Genomic DNA, 22,530 nt, shown 5'->3' on the forward strand with positions numbered 1-22,530 from the left:
AAAAAACCTCATGAAAGGTCATGGCATTTGATTTAATTTGAGTAGTTTTCTTTGCTAGCTAATATCAAGTTCATATTTAAAATGCACGCTCTGCTAGCTACACACACTGTCTGATGCCATGAGAAGCAATTCTTACTTACAGATACATACAATTAAGAAAACACAATTTTTTTGTTTGCTAGATTACTGCTACTTTCTGGCTGCTGCTTCTAAAAACAATGCAAACATGTTGCATTATAAATTTATATCAGTGAAACATTTTAGGTGCTTAAGTCTTAAAAGTCTTTACTCTACTCATGATGTCAAAATGTCTCTTCAAATAGATTCTGTAATTGTTGAACGTATCTTAAGCCTTACATTTACAGCTGCGACTCCTTTCTGCATCACTGTGTGGCAATAATATACTCTTTGAAAGAGGCCACGTCAGCTGGCATAAATCTGTGTGAGTGTATATTCAGCTCTGCCTTCACTTAAACAATGCAATGTGCTTCAGCCTTGAGTAACCATTTTGCAGTGTTAGCTTTCTGCAGCACCATGCAATCACATTATAAAGACTTGCACCATAAGGCAGGCCACTTGGATGAGTATAAATCTACATAGCGGCAATTTTTTTCCTCTCTCAATGAAAAGTTGAATAACGACAATATGCTCCAACCTGCTGCAGTCACTTCTCTAGAGCTCATTGCAACCGTATTACAGGGTTGTCCTCAATGGAGAAGGACTCACACACGAGCATAAATCTGCAGAACCGGATTGAATCTGCAGGCTGTGTGCGGCGCACTAAAGGGGGAAGGAGAGCCCAGACTGTGTCATCAGATATCCTTTGGCCTAACATTGCAGACATAAAAGTCTGAGAGAAGGTGAGATGCGTGTAAAATGTGCTGAATATTGGACAACCGAAGGAGCAGAGCGCAGTCTCTAATCAGGAGGAACGGCTGCTGCCTGCAGTGGTTGTGGTGCGACTCGAGGGCCTGACCTGCACCCTGGATTCTGCTGAACATGCTGGGGGAGAAATCCCCTCAACACACCTTCTCCCACTTATAGAAATCTCTTCCTGTTTGCATTTGCTTTTTGCTTGCAAACTAACTCCAATTTGGTACTTTCCAAAGTACTGCCAAAATGGATTCTTGATTTTTCAGCTAGGATAAAAGTGTATGGATATTTCATGAACAATATACTGCTACACATAAACAATATTTCTCTTAAAATTAATTATTAAAAAATCACAGTTAATTTTTTTAATAAATTAAATAGGAAAGTATATAACAATCAATGTTGATTTAAAGGGGCAGTATTATGCAAAATCAACGTGTTTGAGTTTTGCATTATGTTATAACATACTTGGAGTGTTTCCTTGGTTCTTTCATGCATGTTTGAGAAATTATTTAATCTCCATGGCAACCATTTAGCTGTGCAAAACACCTTGGTGGACCTAGCTCCGCCTTCAAGACCCAGCTCCTCCTCGGAACTACAGTTTCCAAGCTTCTGCCTCACAGAACAGCCCTCCTCCGTGACTCCCCAACTCAACTCCTTCAGACTAGCCAGCAGGATTTAGCAAACACCTGGTGGAACTGAACATCTGCTAAGCTAATTATACAGGCTCCTTCTCAGTGCAAAGCTGGTAAAAGCATTGCTAAAGGATTAACAGAGGAACGATGTTATGATGACTTCCTGAAAGTTTCAGACAGAGCAGGAGTTTTTAAAATGACACAGCCTCAATTTTAAGTTGTTAAATTAGGCAGTAACATTTCTTTTAAGTCATATTTAACATACATAGTATTTTTATAACTGGTTATAAAGCATAGTTACTTAATTATTCTATAAAATAACCATTTTAGCCTGAAGAACACATAATGCTGCCCTTTTAAGATAAAATAGAAACCCAGAAACATTCTTCCTTAACCCGGTGAAACAATGTTACCCGTTGCAGCTCTGTGAACCGCCTTCATCAGCCTTTATTCTGTGACTGATATCCACACCCATCCTCTCACATCTCCAGACTTCTTAAGATATAATTGTGCTTCTGCTGCTTGAACATTAAAATGAGAAATTAACTTATTAGTTCTGGAGCTTCCGTTATTTTTTCTTCCTTTGCCAGGCCAGTGGGTAAGTTATGCATATCGACTGCCTGGAGGCAGACAGGCTGCTGCCTGCTAATATAAAGCGTGTACTCCTGTGAAGCTGACAGCAGTGGCCGACAGAATAAGCTCAGGAGGTAATTGGGGTCTTTAGTCTGCAAACCAATACTCTCCCTGGAAGACATTATTCATTCAGGGTAATTAGACACAAAAGGATAATATCTGCAGCAGATCATGATAAAGTTGATCTTTGATTTAATCCCATGGCCCAAATGATATTTTCCTTCACACTGCCTGTTCTTGTGCATGTTTTTTTAGACATTTTTTAGGGTACATTCACAAAAGGAAATCCTTGGATGCGTTTGTTTGGTCCACTGTTGTAACTGCAATACTCAAGAATATCTTGAGTGTATTCAAACCTGTACAAAAAGTCCGGACCAATGGAGGAAACAAACTCTGGTCCATTCAAGTGTACCAGGTGTGTTTGGTTTCCACCCTTAGTGTGTCAGACGGTGCAGAAGGTCTTTTATAGAGCATTGCAATAAAACAGGCATCGCAATGTGTCACCTTTGCAATTTGCTCCATATTTGGCTTTAATTGCACTTACATAAAGGTCAAAAATAGTTTTGATAGTTCAGTGGTTCAGGATTTTATTATGCCCTTTATATTGTTATGACCTTGTCTCTGTTCATCAAACTGAGCATGATTGATTCCTTTCTTTGAATCGTCTGAGCAATGAGACAAACTGGATCAGATGATACTGCCAGTGATTTACAGTGACCTACTGAACTGTCCATCTGAAATGTGATTGAATGTATCAAATCCTTGCAGCAAATTAGCAAAGTAACAAAAATCAAACTAATGGCTTAAAGTGGTCTAAATTTAGCCTAAGACATTCAGGACTGAATGAGGTCCAATGACGACACAACGATGTGATCACGTTTCCTTTTCACTGAGAGTGAATTATTTTACAACCTCTAATTTATTACCCTTTAGAGTATTATCCTTTTATGTGCCATGTTTTAACATAAAATGAGTCACAGTTTCTGAAAATGGAAACCAAAGTCATTATGTTTGATCAGTCCTGAAGATGCTTACAGAGTTTGGAAGGTCGCCAGAAGATGTTCTCTCTGAAACTTTCTCTTTTTCTTTGGCTTGTTTTGTTTCTCCCTGCAGAAGGCCACATTGATCCAAATGCTGCTTTGGATAAAGCATTTTAGCTTAACAGAGGTTGTGCTGAGTCAGGATCAATGACCAGGGTCCAGATTGGTGTCACAGGATGTCGCAGCTTTGAAAAACATATTAGACCTGCAGAGTTTGGAATTTAAATGTAAACCACATTAATGCAGCCCCTAATTTGTCTTTATTTAACTCTTTTATATCATAAAGGTGGATTTCCTTAACATTCTTATATACAATGTTTTCTTTTCTTTACTTTTCTGCACAGAAAAAAGAGGGGTGGCAGCAAAATTATTCTCCCACACACTGACTCCAAGATGCACAAATCCTATTGACTGCAAAATAGACCCAAATCATCAGCCTTCCACTACTGTGGTCTACATTTGAACTGAGGTATTTGTGGTTATATGCTTCCTCTAAACATGGTATTATGCATTATGGCCAAATATCTGCACTTTGGATTTAATTGTTTAAATTCTATCTTTTTAGAGCGGATATCTTTCCAGTCAACCCTTATTTGCCCCGTCATCCACATTTAACATGGTGTGATAGGATTCCAGCATGTAAGGGTGCAGTGCACACAGCAGGCTCAATTTACAATTGTTTTCTGAAATCAGGTTTGTTTTTTTGCTACTAATTAAATGCAACCACAAAGCAAAAAAAAAAAGTTATGTTTCAGCGCTGCTTGCTGCATTGTTTACAGTGTCGTAATTTTTAAGTCCTTATTTTTTGCATGTTTGTAACTCTTCAGTTTTCCAAAACATCAAACCAACTTCAGTGTTAGTCAGACAATAAAAGTAAACACAAAATGCAGTTTTCAATGAAGGATTTTGTTTTTAAAGGAGAAAAAAATCCAAACCTATATGGCTCTGTGTGAAAAGGTGATTACTAAACCTAACAGACTGACTCATTTTTGTAGAATTGTTGTAATTCAGTCAACATAGATGGTTTCCAGCTTGAACAGCCTTTGCAGATCAAGTCACAGCTTCTCAATAGGATTGAGGACAAGATTTTGACTAGGCCACAAAAAATGACTTTTTGTTTTTCTTCATCTGTTCAGTGGTGGACTTGTTAGTGTGTTTCCTGCTGAAGAACCCAACTTTGTTTCAGCTTTAGGTCATGACTAGATGGCTCTTGGTGTTTTTTATTCACAGCAGAATTCATGGTTTCATTTATCACAGCAAATCTTCCAGGTCCTGAAGCAGCAGAAAAGCTCCAGACCATCACACTACCACCATGTTTTATTGTTGGTACACTGTTCTATTGCTGAAATGTGACATTAGTTTTATGCCTAATGTAACAGGACACACACTTTCCTTCAACTTTTGTCTCTTCAGTCTACAGAATTTCTTTCCCAAAAGTCTTGGAGATCATCAAGATGAGTTACAGAAAAATGGAGAGCCTTAATGTTCTTTTTGTTCAATAGGGGTTTTCTGCCATGGTGGCCATTTTTGCCTCTTTCTTATGGTGGAAGAAAACATAACCTCTGACCTCATCTGAGGTAAGTGATGATTGGATGTTGTTTTTGCCACCGTTTCACGTTTTCACCATGGATGGATAATGGCTCTCACTGTGGTTTACTTGAGTTTAGAAATGGCTTTCTAACGATTTCCAGACTGATATACCTCAAATACTTTCTTTCCCATTTATCCCTGTATTTCTTAGGATATCAGCACGATGTCTAGCTTTGAAGATCTTTCAGTGAATTTTACTTTGTCAGGCAGGTCCTAATAAATGTATGCCTTGATTGAAAGCAGGGGCCTGTGTGTGGATAAAAACAGATAATTCAGGCATGAAAAACCATAGTTCTATTTTATCAGGATGGGGGAAATACCTTTTCACACTGGCTCATGTAGGTTTGGATTTTTTTCTCCCTTTATAATCAAACTTTTGTTTAACAACTGCATTTTGTATTTACTTGTATTGTCTTTGACCCCTATTTAAGTTGATTTGATCCTCTGACACACTGAAATGTGACAAAGATGCAATAAAATAGAGAATCAGAATGAGGAAAAACCCTTTTTGTCACCACTATATGTCCGGATTTACCACGTCTGGCTTCTAGTGCAGAATTATGCCAGTGATGTAAAAGTCGGAATAAATGTATCATGACTGTTCAGACTGCAGACGCTGGGGAAACTGTAGGATATGTAACAGATTCAGTCCCATATTTGAAAGTGGCACAAATTTGATTTTCTGGAGGGTGAAAAGATCATAATTGGGCTGTTCAGACTGCTGTGAAAAGTTGGATATGGGTTACAAATGGGCAAATAATTGGATTTGGGTTGCTTTTGACTGCTGTGTGAGATTCAGCTCTTACTATGTAGTCACTTTTTTTGGCATTGTATTCTTAGATCTGGGAGGATGGATCAATGTCTTAAACTGCTTTCCATTATCAATAATGATTTGTTTGTAAGTTTGGAAATGGCCTCATTAACCTTCTAAGATTCTTATGTAGCAACTGTTTCTTTTTCCATGTAAATTCTTCATATGGTGAACTTGTTTTTTACACACAGCTTCTCCATTTGGACTTTGTTTTTGTTTTTAGACAATAAGTGTGGAATCATTTTATTTTGTATACTTGGTAGTTCAAACTAATTTACTGTAGAATCTGGAAAAGAGCAGACAATCTTCATTTCACTTTATTGACTCAGCATCTTTAAAAACTAACAATGACTGGTATCTTGAAGTTCCCATCAAAATAAGACTGTCTGAGATGGGAAGATGGACAGAGACATTAAGGGAATGCTTTACTTTCAAAGCCAAAAAAAAAATATGTCCAACATTTATAATCAGAAAAAACAATATTGTCATAACAACTTCACATTTTTTCCATTGCAGCTAAAACAGTCGCAAAAAGTGGTCTGTATTAACTGAGATAAAAAAATAATAATAATTAAATGTCCAGGAATAGTCAGGTTTTCTTTTTAGGAAATAACTGACTCAAACCACAGGAAAAATGATGTCAGGCATTTGTGGAGAAAAGTGTATGCATCAGCACAACGAATTAAGTAGACAGAAGCTTTAAAAACCGCTGACATTTCCAGTCACAAAGATTCTTAACCACTTTAATTCATACAAAGTGCAACCACACAAGGCAATCTCTACATCTACATCAGGAAGGCGTTTCCCAATGTTCGTTGTTCTTCTCAACATCTGGAAACTGCCCCAGTAATGCGTGAGTGACTGTTAAACATAAAAACGATGGCCAGGGAAGAAAAGAAGAGCAAAAACAAAACAATAAACAATAAAACAAAGAAAAACTGAAAAAGAAAAGGAAAGTACCTTTCTTGTGAGTAGCTTCATTTTTCGAGCCTTTGGGGTCTAATAAAAAAACAGATCAGAATTAAACACAGCAAATACTAACACCACTTTACCAACTATACGTTGTTTGTCCTCATTAAGGAAAACAACAGCTTCTTCTATCACGGAGCGAACAAGACAGCAAGGCTCGACTATCTAAGGTGTCGCTCTGCTGCCAACACTCAGCGAAGGTGAGTGTGTGGCAGAGGGGGAGACTTGAGAGGGACAGTAGGGAAGGCAATAGCAGGGAGGAGGGATGCAACGAGTCTGTAAGGAAACAGTCTACTGCCATACTGCAGCGGGCAGGAGAGGAGAGGCAATGCACTGAGATGAGGAGGAGGAGGGTTGCAATGCGGCTCTGTCAAGAGGAGCTTAAATAAGACTAGCAAAATGCACTAAAGGAGATGCAGGAGGCCAGAGAGAGAAAGGAGGGCGAGGAGGAAGGGTAGGGATGCAAAGACTACATGTCAAACTGGCTTCATTTTTGGCTTTTTATTGCCTTGAAGAAAACTTTTATTTCTGTATTCTTTACAGCAACATTGTAATGGTAAGTTACATTTTCAACCACAACTTTAACTAAAATTCTCAAATCAATTCTTCGTCCTTTCCAATACTTTCAATCCAGATAAAGTAAAAGCACAGAATTCATAAATGATCTCCAAATGTGGAGTAAAACCCTATTTTTGCTCTTAATGGGCATCATTAAATTGAAGTCATTTGGCTGAAATGGAGCCCATGATGTAAATCTGTAACCTTTCACAAATGGGCCACATCATCTCAGTTTCAGAACTTTCGGGCTGCAGCGAGGCTGATTTATAATGGAGAAATGCCAGCCTGCTAATGTCAAGTAACTGGAAGTAGAGGCCGAACGATTCATTGCTGTGCAGCGACCAGGCATTTTCCCCCTGCTCACTCCGGGAAAGTTAGTGCTCGAATGCGGACTCTGCCTGATGTGTCATGGAAGATTGGTGGCTTATTGGATTTATTGGATTTGTCTGTAAAGTTCCAGAAAGTGTAAGGCGCAAAGACAAAAAGTTGTGTTGCTGCTTTGATCAGCACTTGTTCTATCAAACCCACAACACAATCAAACCTGCTTGTCGTCTATAAACTTGGAGTAAGATATAGTGAATACTCATCTACCAAAGGTTTGTCAAGCAGAACAAATCTCTCAACATTTGGATGTTGTCATAAGATGTACTTAGCAAACATTCAAAGGTATTTTAACTCTTGGAGCTTAGATTTGTTGATTGATATCCTATTTTACCTCCAAGCTGAAGTGACTGAACCAGACCAAATCTGGCTCACTCTACTTGACAACTGCTGTAGTGAATGATGGCAACAGCACCGAGCAGAAGTCTGGGAGTAATACTGCAATCAGTCACTGTCAAACCCTAAAATAGGAAATGGGTTTTAGGATATGTTAAAAGCATTCACTGCCAACATAAACTGTCTGTAGGCAGGTGACTTAAACTCTACCGAAATCTAATCGAAACCATTCCTAAATCTCTCTGTCTCTAAACCCAGGCTTAACCTTGTGGTCAGGCAGCCTGTCGAACATCCCAAGCCTTGGTTTCCTGAGGGTTAAAAATCAAAGCTACTTTGTCTTTTGGTCTTTTTCATGCTGTATAATTCTCATTACTTGAGGCAATTTACAGTGATGACAACAATCTAACTGCTGGCTGTACAGAGATGATGTAGATGTAACTAAAAACATTGACTCTGTGCAAGGTAACAAAGGAGCTGCACTTGGTAGATTGCATTTCTTAGATGAGTTTTCATTATAGGTAGTGCTTCCAGACCTTAAAGAGCTGCTAAACATAGTTGTTTGACAGCCACAGGCCATGAATGCTTCCTCCTAAGAAGACATTATCCCCTGCTTATTCTTTTACTGCTTTTAATAAAATTCAGCATAGATACTTGCAGTATAAACACCTACATAAAAATCTCTGTTAGTCATGATTCAAATCCTACAGGAAGTTGACCACTTTCAGAATGTTTTACTAAAAAGTCCATGTAAAAATGACTTGGAATCTGACAACAAATAAGATGTTTATGTCACACACCAAGCCCTGCAGAAAACTGTCCATTTTAAACTGTGTTTCTGCACCACGAGACACAAAAAACATTCTTTTACTGCTTCCTGGACCTTAGCAGACATCAAATGATTAAAATAGATGGTCACGACATTGGCCTGATACTTTTATAAAATAGAGTTGAATAGAAACAGCCATTATTGTCCCACAAAGGGGTAAATCAGGAAAGGAGGCATCCGGAGGACATCCTGGTTAGATGCCCAGTCATCCTACGGAGGACGCTTGCTTCGTTCTCAGGGTTCAAATCTCATGACCACAGGTGAGGAGTGGAGCATAGCCAAACCGGTAAGCGCAGATCTGATCTTTATATCTAAACTCTTTTGTTGTTTTTCGACACAACAAGCAGTTGAAGTGCTGCACGTTGCAGTAGGCGATGCCTAAGTCCATCAATCCGACTCCTGCTCCACCATGTGATTATTTGTAAACAAAACACAAAACTCCTTGAACCCCTCAGCTTGAGGAAGAGACTGACCTCAAAAGGAAATATTTTAATTTACCCGGGTTTGTTGTTGTTGTTGTTATTGGTGCGTTTCTATATTATTATTATTATTATTATTATTATTATTATTATTATTATTATTATTATTATTATTTCTACTGTCTCCTATCACCTAAACAACATGGAAACAGCTTTTTGTTTGTGTCATCACAGTAAACAATAAGAATCTCTTTGCGAGTCTTTCTAAAACAATGCATGGAGCTTGCGGCCACTTTCTCCGTCAAGCTGGTAATTAAGGACTTGATCAGATTCACCGGAGGACTGAATGGCCTTTAATAAAGCTGTATTCCCCTTCTCTTAAACTTATTAGCTGTGGATGGGTGGACTGTTGAGGGAGGAAGGCAGGGTAATGTAGCTGTCAAGTCCTCTTACACACCCAGTTTAGCTTTGCACCGCCTCAAGCTAAAGTGGCCCCATGTTTCAACTATCTTTAGATCACAAAAATACAATAATGATAGGCGGTATTTGTAGCAAGTCTTGATACCAAACATGGAACTGAAAAAATTTGAAGCTGCTACTTTAATTGTATCTGTGGAAATTCCCTTTCTGATTGTTGTCCTTTCCTCTTATATTTAAGTAAGTTTTGAGAGGCACCAGACTCTTGGCTTCCTTTTACCATTAACCTATTTTATATTCTTCACCTCACTTCCTCTGCCAGTCTGTCTCCTCCTGCTGGATGATGAAGCATGATCAATATCTTTGTGATAACTCCGGGGAGTGTCACAGCTCTGACGACATTAACATTCCCTGTTTGGTTCAGTGTTTTCCCAGATTGAATTTAGTGGCTCAGAGAAGAGAGGTCTGATTTGTGGAATATTGAAAGCTTTCCCCTGGGCATGGATGTCTGCTTTCTCCTGTGGCTTTCAGCTTGTATCCTTGTAGTGATTCACAACATAAAAGAAGGAGAAACGTGTGGAAATTCCTGTGTCCATTTCAAAGCTGCTGAAGAATGGAACCGAGTAATGCAATATCCACTGGTATAAATGTAAGGGCAATAAATTCTGTGTTTGCATTTGAAGCCCAGAGCTGCACAGTTGCCATCTGCCATATTTACCAAACTGCTTTCCAAAGCAACTCCATCCAAGTCTGTAAGCCATTAGCATTGTTGCCTTTCCTCCTCTTTCCTTGCTCCCTCAACCATTCATTTCCCCCCTGCAGCCAGTCCCCCATCCCACACTCATTACCTTATGTCCATTAATCCCATTAAGTAGCCATTAAACAAGTGCTGATAAGACCAAATGAACGTCAAGCTCTGACAGCTAATAACTACCGTCCCACGTCGACATGTTCAACTCTGGCAAGGAGAAACAAGAAACAAGAAGTGCTCCAGCTGTGAAAAAGAAAGGGTAAAAGAAGAGCAGGACACTCCCTCTCTGTTAATACTGGACTCATATCCACTTGTTCAGTGCTCAGTGGTAAAGTGACACAGTGGTGGATTTTCAGAGGGATTTCTTTTTTTTTTCACGCTCATCGTGGGGATTTCGGAGCAAACAGAGGAGGAGGGAGCATTGGCAAATCAGCTGAGGGAGCGGAGTGAAAGACAGGATAACAGCTGAAAGGGGGAAACCACAGTGGCTGCTCAGTGGTGTCACAAATCTAATCCTCACACATCAGACTTCTCCCTGTTCTGTTTCTTTGTTTCTTTGCTTTTGAGATTTTATTTTATTTTATTTTATTTTATATACATTGAGCAGCAGGGTGTTTTTCCACTCATTGTTCTGGTAGACTTGGTTTGCTTGGGGACCAAGGTTTCAACATTTGTTACATGTCCAGTGCAGTTCACTTTCACACTGCACTATGTCAAACGATCCAAACTAATTGAAAAGCCTGTTCACCCTCCTCACCTCTGGTGGCGCTGCAACAAGAACAACTAAAGGAAACAACACAAAAATCTCTGAAGAAGAAAAAGAACTTCCTTCTTCAAGAAATCTAAACAAAAATGAAGCGAAGTGAGATTTTAGTGGCCGTGGAGATTTCATTTTTTTTGCATCACATCTATCATATTTATACTCAAGATAACCTGAAAGCCTTGGATTACCAATAAGAACTTAAAAAAAAACATTGATCAGCTTTAAAAAGTGAATTAAACAAAAGTCCCCGCTTCAGTTAGATTTATTTTAAAGGATTGTTAATAGCAGGTGTTTTTGTGTAAAAACGTTTTGTCCCCAACTGGATTGTTTTCTTTCATTTGAATCCAACGGAACATTGATTTTTGTTATTATTGTTATGATTTTAGTGTCACACTGCTGCAGTTAAAGATAGATGTTTAATGCTTTGCAGCAATAAATGTGTCTGGTAATGTGTAAATGGCCCTTCGTGAAACTATCCCTCCGTCTTAAATTTCTAATATTTTAACTACAAACTTCATTGTATTTTATGTGGATGTTAAGTTTAAGTAGCACAGAATTATGAAGTCAAATGAAAAAGATCCAAAGTTTGACAACTTTTCACATTGCATTGCCATACATTTGTGTTTAGTCTTTGTTACTCTGGTACCCAAAAATTTAATGGAATGCAAAAACTCTTTTACAAAATGGTAGCTTAAAACTCAATGAAAAGCTGCAACACCATCTTCTCCTCAGTTTGGACAAGTGGTTAGCATCATCCTCAGGTAAAACTAATCTTTATTTATATGAATTAAATAGACTATGAGGACTGTAGTGTAGGTAAGATGTTGACTACTTATTACCTTTCAATTGATCCCCCTTCTAAAAAAAATCAGTTATTCCTTCAAGTCAGGATTTATTTTCTTTAAGTTGCGTTTTTGTTGTTGTTATTTAATGGATATTTTTTTAGCTTTATATCCTGAATTATTTGGGATTAATCTCGTAACACTGCGTTGATGTTCTATATGTACTTTATAAGCTGTTGAAGACAAATATGAAAGTTTTCTTCGTTCAATAAGTTCAAACTGTAACACAAGCAGCAGTAAGTTTAGAGCAGCCAACATGTTCAGCGTATTTTGAGGCACTGGCCACTGCCTTGCAGGGGATTTTGAAGGAGAAAGAGGAGTTACGTAGTGGCAGCGTTAGCCAGCTCATCTATTTCTGATCGAGCCTAAAACTGGGGGCATGGTCGCTGCCGTCGCCCTTGCTGCTGCTCAGATTGAGTGATGAGGAAGGACGAGGTTATGGCAGAGAGGAAGAGGGGAGTTGGAGCATGAGTCTGTGCCATTCATCAAGACACATCCAACACAAAGGGAGAGAGAGCACATGAACACGGCCACCAATAAACACCCTGATCCCCTATCTTTCACTCCCATACAAACTCATTTATCTTTACAGCGTCTTGTGAGCTATCATCACAGAGAAGAGCAGATTAGTGATCCTTTTCGGGAGCTGAGCAGCATCATTTTGCACAGAGAGATGAAGTTTTGCTCGTCCTCCAGGTTGTTTAAGGACTCAATGATGGTCAAACAAGGCGAAGAAACGGTGGGGAGTAGCTACGTGACATTCATGAACGACCCAATTCTTTTGAACGGCTCTTTTGTCACGAGTGATAGGACTCGAGTCTCAGTCAGTGAAAGCCGTTTCTTGCTTACTATGCTCTCTGCGTACACTGCAGTAGCCCTTATTACTCCACTTAATTACAAAACATATTGATTTAATCGCCAAATAAAAGAACCAGAAAAAAGGGCTCACTGTTTGTTTTCGTCATGGCGGCGCTCTGCGTGACCTGGCAGATACACCGACGCCGGCTTCATGTGGGGCAGAGAGGATGAGGACGGACATGGTGGCTCCCTTCTTCTTGATTTCTTCTTGCTTATTGCTCTTTGGTTAATCTTCATTAAGTGTTGTTTACCATTAGTGCATTGCCCTAATTGTTATATGTAATGATGCTGAAGAGGAATTTTGTTTCTGCCAAAACAACTGAAGTCCACGTTTTCCTCTGCTGTTTGCTACATGTTTCCCTTATTTTGTTGCATTTAGCACTAAGATGTTGATACACATAACTGAAAAAAAAAAATACATTTATATTTTGAAATTTTATATTTTATGGGAAAATATAAATTTTTTTTCTTCAATAACATACTATGGTTATTTACTTAATACAGATTATTTAACTTTTTTGTGAACTTCACCCACAAATAAAATGAAACTAAATTAAGATAAAATGGCTTAGAGAAAATTATCATTTGAACAGTTCTTTGAAGTGAATGGGTCCTGAAGATTTGGTTCCCTTCAAAGAGCCATAAGTCCATAACTTTTGGGAAGGAGGTTAACTGGAGGATGGAAAGAGGAGATGCTTTTGGACATCTATGTGTCGATGACATTGTTTTTCTGTCTGAAGGACAGAGATGAGGGTGATGTTAGAATAACTTAATGTTATTATGGCAAAAAGAATGAGGGCACAATAAGTGCAAAAAGAGACAAATACAAGAAACAGGAGAAAAGAACAAAAAAAGTGCCTGTGGTTTATGGAAAACGAAGAATTTCCAAACATGAATGAAGGATGGGAGTAGAAAACGAGGAGGGGAGCATACTATTATAAGAATGACAAAGGAGGGGCAGAGAGAGAATGAAAGGATGGATGAATTCATGGATTATAAATGGCTTGTCCTGAATGTGTCAGCAGTGTTTCCTCTCCGTACTCCAACAGAAGAACCTGCTAAATCAATCGGAAGCTTTCTGCTCGCACAGTGGACGCCCCGAGTCATGATCACTGTAATTTCCTCTCATGCTGGTACTATATTAGTAGCTTTGGGCAAATCTCCTTTCTTTCCTCTCAGTTCCTTCACTGCCTTAATTCTGCTGTTGCTGTGTAGAAAAAATAAATCGGCTGGTGCTAATTTCACCAGAAGGGAAACCGTGTAGGCTGGAAGAAGCACTTAGGAAATAAATGTGTGATTTCTGCATGTAGATTTAAAATTGCAGAATTGATAATAGACATAATATACATGTATATTTGAACAAGAAAACAACATCCCCTGCTGAGCACTAACTATCAAATTAAATTAGACTTTTTCTGACTCGTGCTATAATACCTTAATGACTAAGCCTGGTGATTCCTTGCGAGACACAAAATAAAATAAAATAAAATAAAAAAAAAATGCAAGTGTTATGTGAACCAATAGGAGGCAGCCACATTGTTCTGCAAGAAACTTAGGAAACTTAAGGATTTGCTTTCTTTCAGATAAAAGTCAGCTTCCAGGAGAGATTAAAAAGTAAAGTCTCCACCTTAGACCTTTTCTCAAAGTTAAATAAAATTCACCAGTTTCAGGTAAAAATGGGAGAGATAGGCTTTTGATTTAGATTTGTGCAAACGTCAGAGCTGACCCAAGTTAAAAGTGAACTAAACACCTGTTTAAAGCCCCTAAATCAAAAAGGAGCCACCAATAGCACTAGACAGTGCACACAAGTCTGATTTATTCCCCCATGAGGTCTCCAGCTCTCCCTTCGGTTGGGATTCACTTAAGTAGATATTGAGCTTGGATCTACAGGCAACCCACTAATGAGATCAGTGAATAGATGAGTGTTACTTTTAATGCTCCAGATCAGGGATGTCCTGCAACTCTTTGATGTGTCCCTGGTCCAATACACCTGAATCAAATACTGAAATTCCTCCTCAGTAGGCAGCAAGTTCTCCAGAATCCAGCTAAAGACCAAAATATTTGATTCAGGTGTGTTGAAGCAGATACATATCTAAAAGTCTCCACTTTTTGAGGACTGGGGTTTGACATATGTGCTCTAGACAAGAAATCATAAACTCAAAGTTCAAAGTCAAATTAAATCTGGTTTTGAATAAATTGAATAAAAAGTTTGGAAAAATTAATGAGCAAATACCTTCTATCAAATTTCCTTACAGCTTACAAGGAAAATAAATGATATGATAAATGATAAATGATATTAAGGCAAAATGAGAACTCAAATTATTTGAGATTCTTAAACTTGATTAAGGCGTTAATACTTTCAGCAGTAAAGTGCTTTTCTTTACACAGAAAAATACATCAACTGAACTTAAAGTGCATCTAAAAGCTCATGAGGACTAGAATTTCAAACTCGTGTTGGACATTTTTTTGATTAATAAAGACACAGTGTCAACTACTTTCACTGTAAGGTTTTAAAAATGAAGCCAGCAGAAGAACATACTGTAGATATAAGACGTATTTAAAACTGAAACTGCATTTTCTACCACGTCAGATGTTGTTTCAGGCTGCAAAAGATTGAAAAAGAGCAAGACTTAAAACAGGTAACAGGAAGGTTTGATATTTTGCAGCACAGTTTCTCCATTTGGTGTTTTGAGCTTTTAGCTACTGTTTTTCCTTAAAAGCTGATGGATTTGTAAATGTTTTCAGCCTTTTGGAAATCTACCTTCTCTGAGGAAATCCTACAGAGAAAAGGGTTTTACAGTTAGCACAATGACATTTTTCTTTTGTCATAAAATCGTAGAACTCTTCTCTCACACACACAATATGATTTCACAAAAGTAGTCAAGAGTTTGATGGATTGAAAATACAACAATATGCCCTGGATACGTTCCTCGGTGCTTGAACCAGGATTCCTCAGGTTTCATGAAGACTTTTCCCCTGTCATCCAGAATGAATCTTCATTTCTAATCATAGTTGGAAGCAACAGGCCTATAAGCTGCGGTCAGGACAATAACACTAATAGGACTGCAGAGAAAGTCTTAGAAAGATGACATCTGAGGAGTGTTTTTTTATTTTAATGTTTAAGATAGATTGCCTCATTCCTCCCTCAAACCAATTGTCTTTCATTGTTCAAAACAGACACGTTGCTGTCTTTTAAAAAAGTGCCCAGTGTCCTTGAGATGTAAATGCACCCCTAAGTAGATTGTGTTGCTGTGCTGGTGCATCTGTTTGTGTAGCTAATGTTTGGTTTCTCCACATTAGAGGTCTGAATATTCCTGTTCAAACCACAGTGTGTTTTATCACTGGGATGACTCTGTTTTAGAGTGTTGTTAGGTTTACACAAACTAACTATCTGGATGTGTTAACAGGAATAAAAAAGGTAGATGAATGAAATTACAAACCCGCATACCTACTAAGAGAGAAATTGAATAGACTGAAATGAGCACTGAGAGAACAAATCCTTAAAAACAACTGAACATTGAAAATCTCCTATGAATTTCCTAATATGTTCGATGCACACATGTTGTTTATTTGTTTAAGCATTCCCATGTTTTGGGGGATAACATTTTCATTTCGCCATAAAAAATATATAAAAATATGGAAGATTATTATTACTGCAGTCAGCGCCTGGGAAATATTTAGGACAGCAATCGCACTATTCCATTCACAGAGTCGTGTGCTGTGCAGGGAGTGGCACACAAACACAACAGAAAACTGACACAAATTAATGAGTCACAGAGTTTACGCTCATCTTCCTCTCTGACATCCATGACAGATTTTCCCATCAGACTCTGTCTATTAGCAGCTCCAGACTCAATTTTCTGAAAAGCTGCATATAAAAGTCATTTTCATCATTTCATGGAAAATATTTGTTATTCTGAGCACACATAGCATTTCACCCGATCATGTCCATTTGTTATAAACTTTATATTAGATAATATGAGAAAAATAAAATCATTAAAGCTATAAATCTGAATTTAGGCTTGCTTTCTGCCCTGTTGTACAATACGTTGTTGCAGCAGTGACTTTGGCAAATTATTGACAGTAAGAAGTGAAAGAATTAAAGATGGTTTTATAGACCTACTCCCTGACACACACCTGAATGAATTTTCTGCATATTGGGAGTCGGTTCGGCTGTTGTGCAGCCACAGCAGGTTTAATAACAGACACTTAGTCACGCCAAAACTCCTCCGCCCCTCTCAATTCTGTCTCGCATTAGCTGAGATATCTCTCTTAGAAAGATCACCATATAATGGGTTATAACATAATGGGCTCAACGGAGAGGGAAAATAAAGCTCTGCAGCAGCATTTCTTAACGTAAGCTGAGGTTCCCGACCGCACAATCCTGTGTGTTACCTTCCCCACTGTACTAAATATTAGAAAAATTTTATTTCACTGCATTAGAAAAGAAGGGAAATTCAGAAGCATTGAAGGAATAATCATACATTCAAAATGTGGAGCTTTAGGGCTTGATGAGGAAACCTGATTTCACTCTTTCCTCCTCATTCTGAGCACTAAAGAATAAGAATGGAGCACACACATAGCCCTTAAGTCACTATATGTGTGCTCCAGTTTTAGTTCCGTACTAGTGCAATTTTTTTCTTGAGTAATGTTAGTTCTTCTAAACAAGAATTGAAAATAGAGGAAGAAATGTCTAACATACAGAGGAAATACCAGCAAAGTACCGACTTTAACTGGTTTTCTCCATTTTGGACAGACATTGATGCACATGTAACAACTACAGTATGTTGTAGAAGGTTTGCCAGGAAAATGTAAATACCTCAGGTCAGCCCCAAAACCCTTCTGACCTTCACTTACTGTTTTGACTGCTGGACAAATCTGTAATTACAGATAACATCATCACTTGTTATGCAACCACTGAAGTCCTTTGATGTTCTAGCTTCTTGAACTGTAACCAGAGAGATAACCTGTCGCTTGTTTGGATGTTCCCAAATTACATTCAACTCGGACCATTCCTGCAGAGAAGGTCATTCAGTACCAAACGGGGTTAGCTTTTAACATAGACACTTGATTCTGATGGGCGAACCTAGATTCCTTCAGATCAAAACATATTTAGGATTATTAGGCTGTTGAAGGCCAAAGTACAAGTACCTCCAGCGTATAATCATGAGAAGAAAAAAATGCCACAATGATATGTATTGAAATAAATAATATATGGCTAATACAAACATTCAAATTATCTGACAAAAAAAGAGAAAACATTCACATTCACCTCATGAACGTCAACTATGTTGCTCTAAAATGACGTTTGAATCGATGTCTGCACGATGCTCTGGAATCTTTTTGCACACATTAATCACACTAAATAAATGCTTTATTGAACAGGGAGGTCTCCCTCCCTGTGCAATGTTCAGACAGTTTCTGATGTGAAAGCGTTGATCAAAGAAACCTCTGACATGTGTCTTTATGGGGACTAACATTCAGGGAGAGGTCACTAAATTTTATATTATCATCAGCAGCATCCTCAACATGAGATCATATTCAGCAGCACGCTGGCAGGAAGGAGGTACATTACCTTGACCACCAAAACAAGCACTCAGGATACTGTGTGGATACCAAGGAATGTAGCCAACTAGCATCATGACAGCTTAGATCTAAAATATGTTGATGGAAATGCTGTTTTGCCACTATCGTGGGGCTCAAAGTGCATTTACAGGGATTTATGCTCAAGAATGTGCAAGGAAAATTAGTTTAAGGTCTGACTTGTTTATTTCTATAGAAATTTGGGCAATGTGCAGAATTACCTTTGTTCCACACTGCAAAGGGCAAACAAAAGAGATCAAGAGATTTAAAACCAAAAACATTAAACAGAGAACAGAATTTTAACAGTGATGAAAAAACTGTTTGTCCCACTTTTTGGTAAAGAAAAAAAAAAAAATACAAACCTTCCACCGGAGATAATCTTTGCTAAAAATGCATTTGGAGATGTTAATAGATGCAGAAGCAAGAAGAAATTTTTAGAGGAATTTTTGGCTACATTCCTGCCTTATCCGACTGAGTCTTGGTGGCAAAATCCTACCTTTAAAATTTGGTCGAATTCTGGCGTCGTACCCCGAGACTTTCCCCATGAGTTTGTCCAGAAACTCCGACGGCGGCATCGGGGAGGCAGCTTTCCTCGCCGCAGCTTCTTTTGATGCTGCTAAGCTGGAAAACAGAGATTAATTTGATTAGAGACAGAATGCAACACAGTGGGAGATGTCAGGAGAAAAATATATTAAGAAAAATGTATTTAATTTGTATTTAATTGAGCGTGGGGTTATGAACAACCAAAGTACGCAGGCTAGGAGCTAAGTTTTCATATAAATTGTCCTAAATTAACAATTTAGATTGAGTTGTCATACAGTCTGCACCTGACATTTTAGAAACTGGCTGTACCTGCTTCACTGGTGCTGCAATTAGGAAACTTCAACTTTTTAACAGTTAACTTTAAATAGCACATTGAAGAACAATATTGGAAAAAAAGAAAAAGTCATCTAAACCCTATTTTGTGTTGCTGTATTCCCATTTGCTCTTCTGATTGCAGACAAAATAAGCCTAAAATTTAACTCATTAAAATATATCCATTCATTCACAACCTTACATGCTTAATTCTAGTACCTGAACAAATCAATATTGTTTATGTGAAAACCATGCAAACTCCAGAATCTCGCCCGATGTGGGACCTGAACCTTCATGATGTGACCTATCAAGTCCAAGGCCCGCCTTCACGCCTAATTTTGATTTGCTACTGTCTCCAGGACCTCTATGACCTCGGTTTGGGAGGTTTCTGGTCATCCACCGTCAGTTTTAGCAAAAACCTTTATATTCATTTCCTTTTCAGCCACATAAGATAATACAGTGAGGAGATATTCTGTTTAAGAATTGCACCCTGCTGAGCCCCACAACCGGTGCAGTAATTGTAACCTGGCACATTACTTTGGTCATCAATCTGAAAAAGGAAACCATGCATAGAGAATCCAAACTTTTTTTTGATTACTGTGAATTCAAACTTAAGCTCTAAAATATAATTTTTTTGCCATAGTTTCTCTTTGACAAGAGCATAAAAATATATCGGATTTCACCTGAAAACCTCTCAACCTCCTTCGGCCTTCCAGTGACTAGATTATTCACAGTTTGGAGATCTGTGAGACTGGAGCGGTTTCATTGTGGCTGAGGTTTATGGTTGTTTTTGTTGGTATCAGGACAGCGGCTGACAAAACATGTTTAAACTTTTAAAACCTTTTTTTTAATAACTGACTGTCAGGTAAGTTAAAGTGACAGTTGCAAACTTTTATTTAGTTAAAAGAATGGATATAATAAAGTATCCTAACACGGGGAATAATAGTTAATGTTGCATTTGTCATGCATACTTTGAAGAATTGTACTTGTGTTAACTCAAATCAAAACATAGTGGCATTGTGTTTTGCTCTAAAGTCAGACACTTTAAAACATTACTTTTCTAAAATTAAGACCTTTGATTTATTTTTTGACAGGTGGATGAAATTATAATTGTTAATTCTTCCACATATGGCCATTACAATTTACTTGCTCAATTGTGAATGAGATCTTGGACACATTTCTTGATCAAATCGAGGACATATTTTGGATTTCTGACTTTTTTAAGATTAACAAAATATGTGACAGTAATCCACTTAATACACCTCTGAAATGTACATTTATTTCTGATACATAAAAAGCATTAAGATATAAGCTATGCCTTAACTTGCTATAATAAAACTTTAGCAAACCAGGACAAAGCCGGAGGACAAACTTCTGAACCAAAACAATCTGTGACTTTAATACTGAATATGAAACAAGAAGAATCGTTGAGAATGTTGGCCACAGTGCTTTAATGTTGTTTTTCTCCTTTATGCAAAGAAAGCTTTGCAGGTAAAAAGCCAGAAGCAGGCTTTCTTATAAGTTTATTTTTAACTAAATGAATTAAATGCATCTAAGACATTACAATGCACCTGTGACACTAACAGCTGGGCTGCAGAATTTTCCATTAAGTGCACAAAGAGGAACCAGAGAACGATTTGAATTTTAGAATTAAAGTCATTCACAACCTGAATAACTTTGATTTCCATTACTTATAATAGTGTTTATTAGATTTTCTTTACTTGTCACATAGCTAAGTGTTCAGTTCTAATTGATTGAATTAAAAGAAACTAAAATTAACTTCTTCCTTTCAGTGAGTAAATGCTAATAAGATTTCAAACCAAAATCCATGAGGTGCTCTCTAATAGTAAACTCAAACATCCATGTTTGGTTCTGCCCACATGAAGGGGACAAGCTTTCTGTGAATGACACAGAACATCCACACAAACACTGCTGGACAGATATTCAAAACCCGACAACAAAATAAAATAAAAACAAACATTTCAACAAAATTACACTAACAGTCAGCTGAAGTGCAGTTTGAGTTTCTTCTTGCTCTTGCTGCACTGAGAGAATTAGCACGCACTACTACGATGTGGACTATTAATAACTTCCTGTACTGACCCATTTCCTGTGATGACAGCCTAACACAGAGGTGTCCGAAGTGCAGCCTGCGGACCATTTGTGACCCGCTGAAGGATTTTCTGCAGCCTGTGACTGCAGAAAATCCAAGAATGATACAGTCTTGGCCCACCAGCACAGATGGATTGTTTCATGTTTTCCTAAAATGATAAAGGTTACGTATCAAGCATTTGTGAAGAAAGAATTAGCCATATCCTGTTCTAAGTGACTTAACGAAATTTGTTGAAAGTTATTTGCCTTTCAGGCTCCATGATGTCACAGTTGACAGCAACGTTGCCCAGTTGCAGCAAGAAGGTTCTGGAATCCCATCCTGTGTTTCTGCATTGAGTTTCTAACCTTGCATGTTGGGATTTCTGCGAGTTCTCCAGTTTCCTCCCTCAGTCCAAACACACAGCTCTTAGATTAATTGGTCTTTCAATACATTGAGTTTATTTTTCTTAAAATGCTGCATGTTTAGTTTAATGTTTATTGCCATGGTGCCATACATAAACTGACCTCAATGATGTGTTTCCATCTCATGGATAATTTTATTTTAGGGATAAGAAGCTGTTATTTGTCTTATAAGATTTTGTATCATTATTGGCTTTGATTTTACCAAATCTCAATAGGAAAAGGGTGTTTTCACATGGTTGGAAAAAAAAACAATTCAGCTGACCTTAAGCCTTTAAATACTGAAGCCATTGTAAAACATTTCACAGTGCAAAAGATAAATGTAAGGTACAATGGGATCTTGTCCTCTTTTGAATCTCTCTGACCTTAACTCTCTGAGCATGAGATCAGCTCTCCAGACTTTATCTTAACCATGCGATGAAGTGGAAAATCATGAGCTTAATCTCTCACTTCTCTTTGTTTGAATTTTTTTTGATTTACTGGTTCTTGAAAAGTTCCCAAAGTGAACTAAATCATCATTAAGCCAACATCGAACAACAGTTATTCCTCTAATGTTCTACGAACAGCAGAAGAAAATGTACTGCCTTCAGCAACACAGAGTGCAGCTGAAGTTAAATGTAAAAATGGTGATTATGCAGGCATTAGTTGTAACTCCTGATGAGTGCGAGGGAGGAGAGCACAGCCGCCGCATTAATCTCCCATAAATTAAAATGACACTTGATACAGTCGATTGCGCTTAAATTTTCACCTTCTAAATGTAAAACTGCAAAGCGTGACTTTCAATATGGTAAATCGTGTCGTACGGCATGATAAATGGCTCCATTAGCAATTCATAAACATGCAACGCAGTCAGTGCTGTCGCTTTATCGGGAAGGTGCT

At 38.0% G+C, this 22,530-nt stretch overlaps 1 protein-coding gene across 6 annotated transcripts in view; it reads right to left on the reverse strand.

Moving 5' to 3' along the window:
* Positions 1-22,530, reverse strand: part of glra1 (glycine receptor, alpha 1) — a 125,449-nt gene that overhangs the window by 79,190 nt on the left and 23,729 nt on the right. For 2 of the 6 annotated variants that reach the window (XM_015036298.1, XM_015036300.1), the window contains exons 2-4: positions 18,782-18,906; positions 18,507-18,518; positions 6,543-6,581 (exon numbers count right to left, since the gene is read on the reverse strand). In XM_015036298.1, the coding sequence (XP_014891784.1) occupies positions 6,543-6,581; positions 18,507-18,518; positions 18,782-18,906 (176 nt within the window). The remainder of the gene's footprint in view (positions 1-6,542; positions 6,582-18,506; positions 18,519-18,781; positions 18,907-22,530) is intronic. The other 4 variants (XM_015036299.1, XM_015036301.1, XM_015036304.1 and 1 more) reach the window with 2 other exon arrangements.

Source organism: Poecilia latipinna, unplaced genomic scaffold (genome assembly GCF_001443285.1).
Source record: "Poecilia latipinna isolate Pla-1442-1.1 unplaced genomic scaffold, P_latipinna-1.0 Scaffold364, whole genome shotgun sequence".
Lineage (NCBI taxonomy): Eukaryota > Metazoa > Chordata > Actinopteri > Cyprinodontiformes > Poeciliidae > Poecilia > Poecilia latipinna.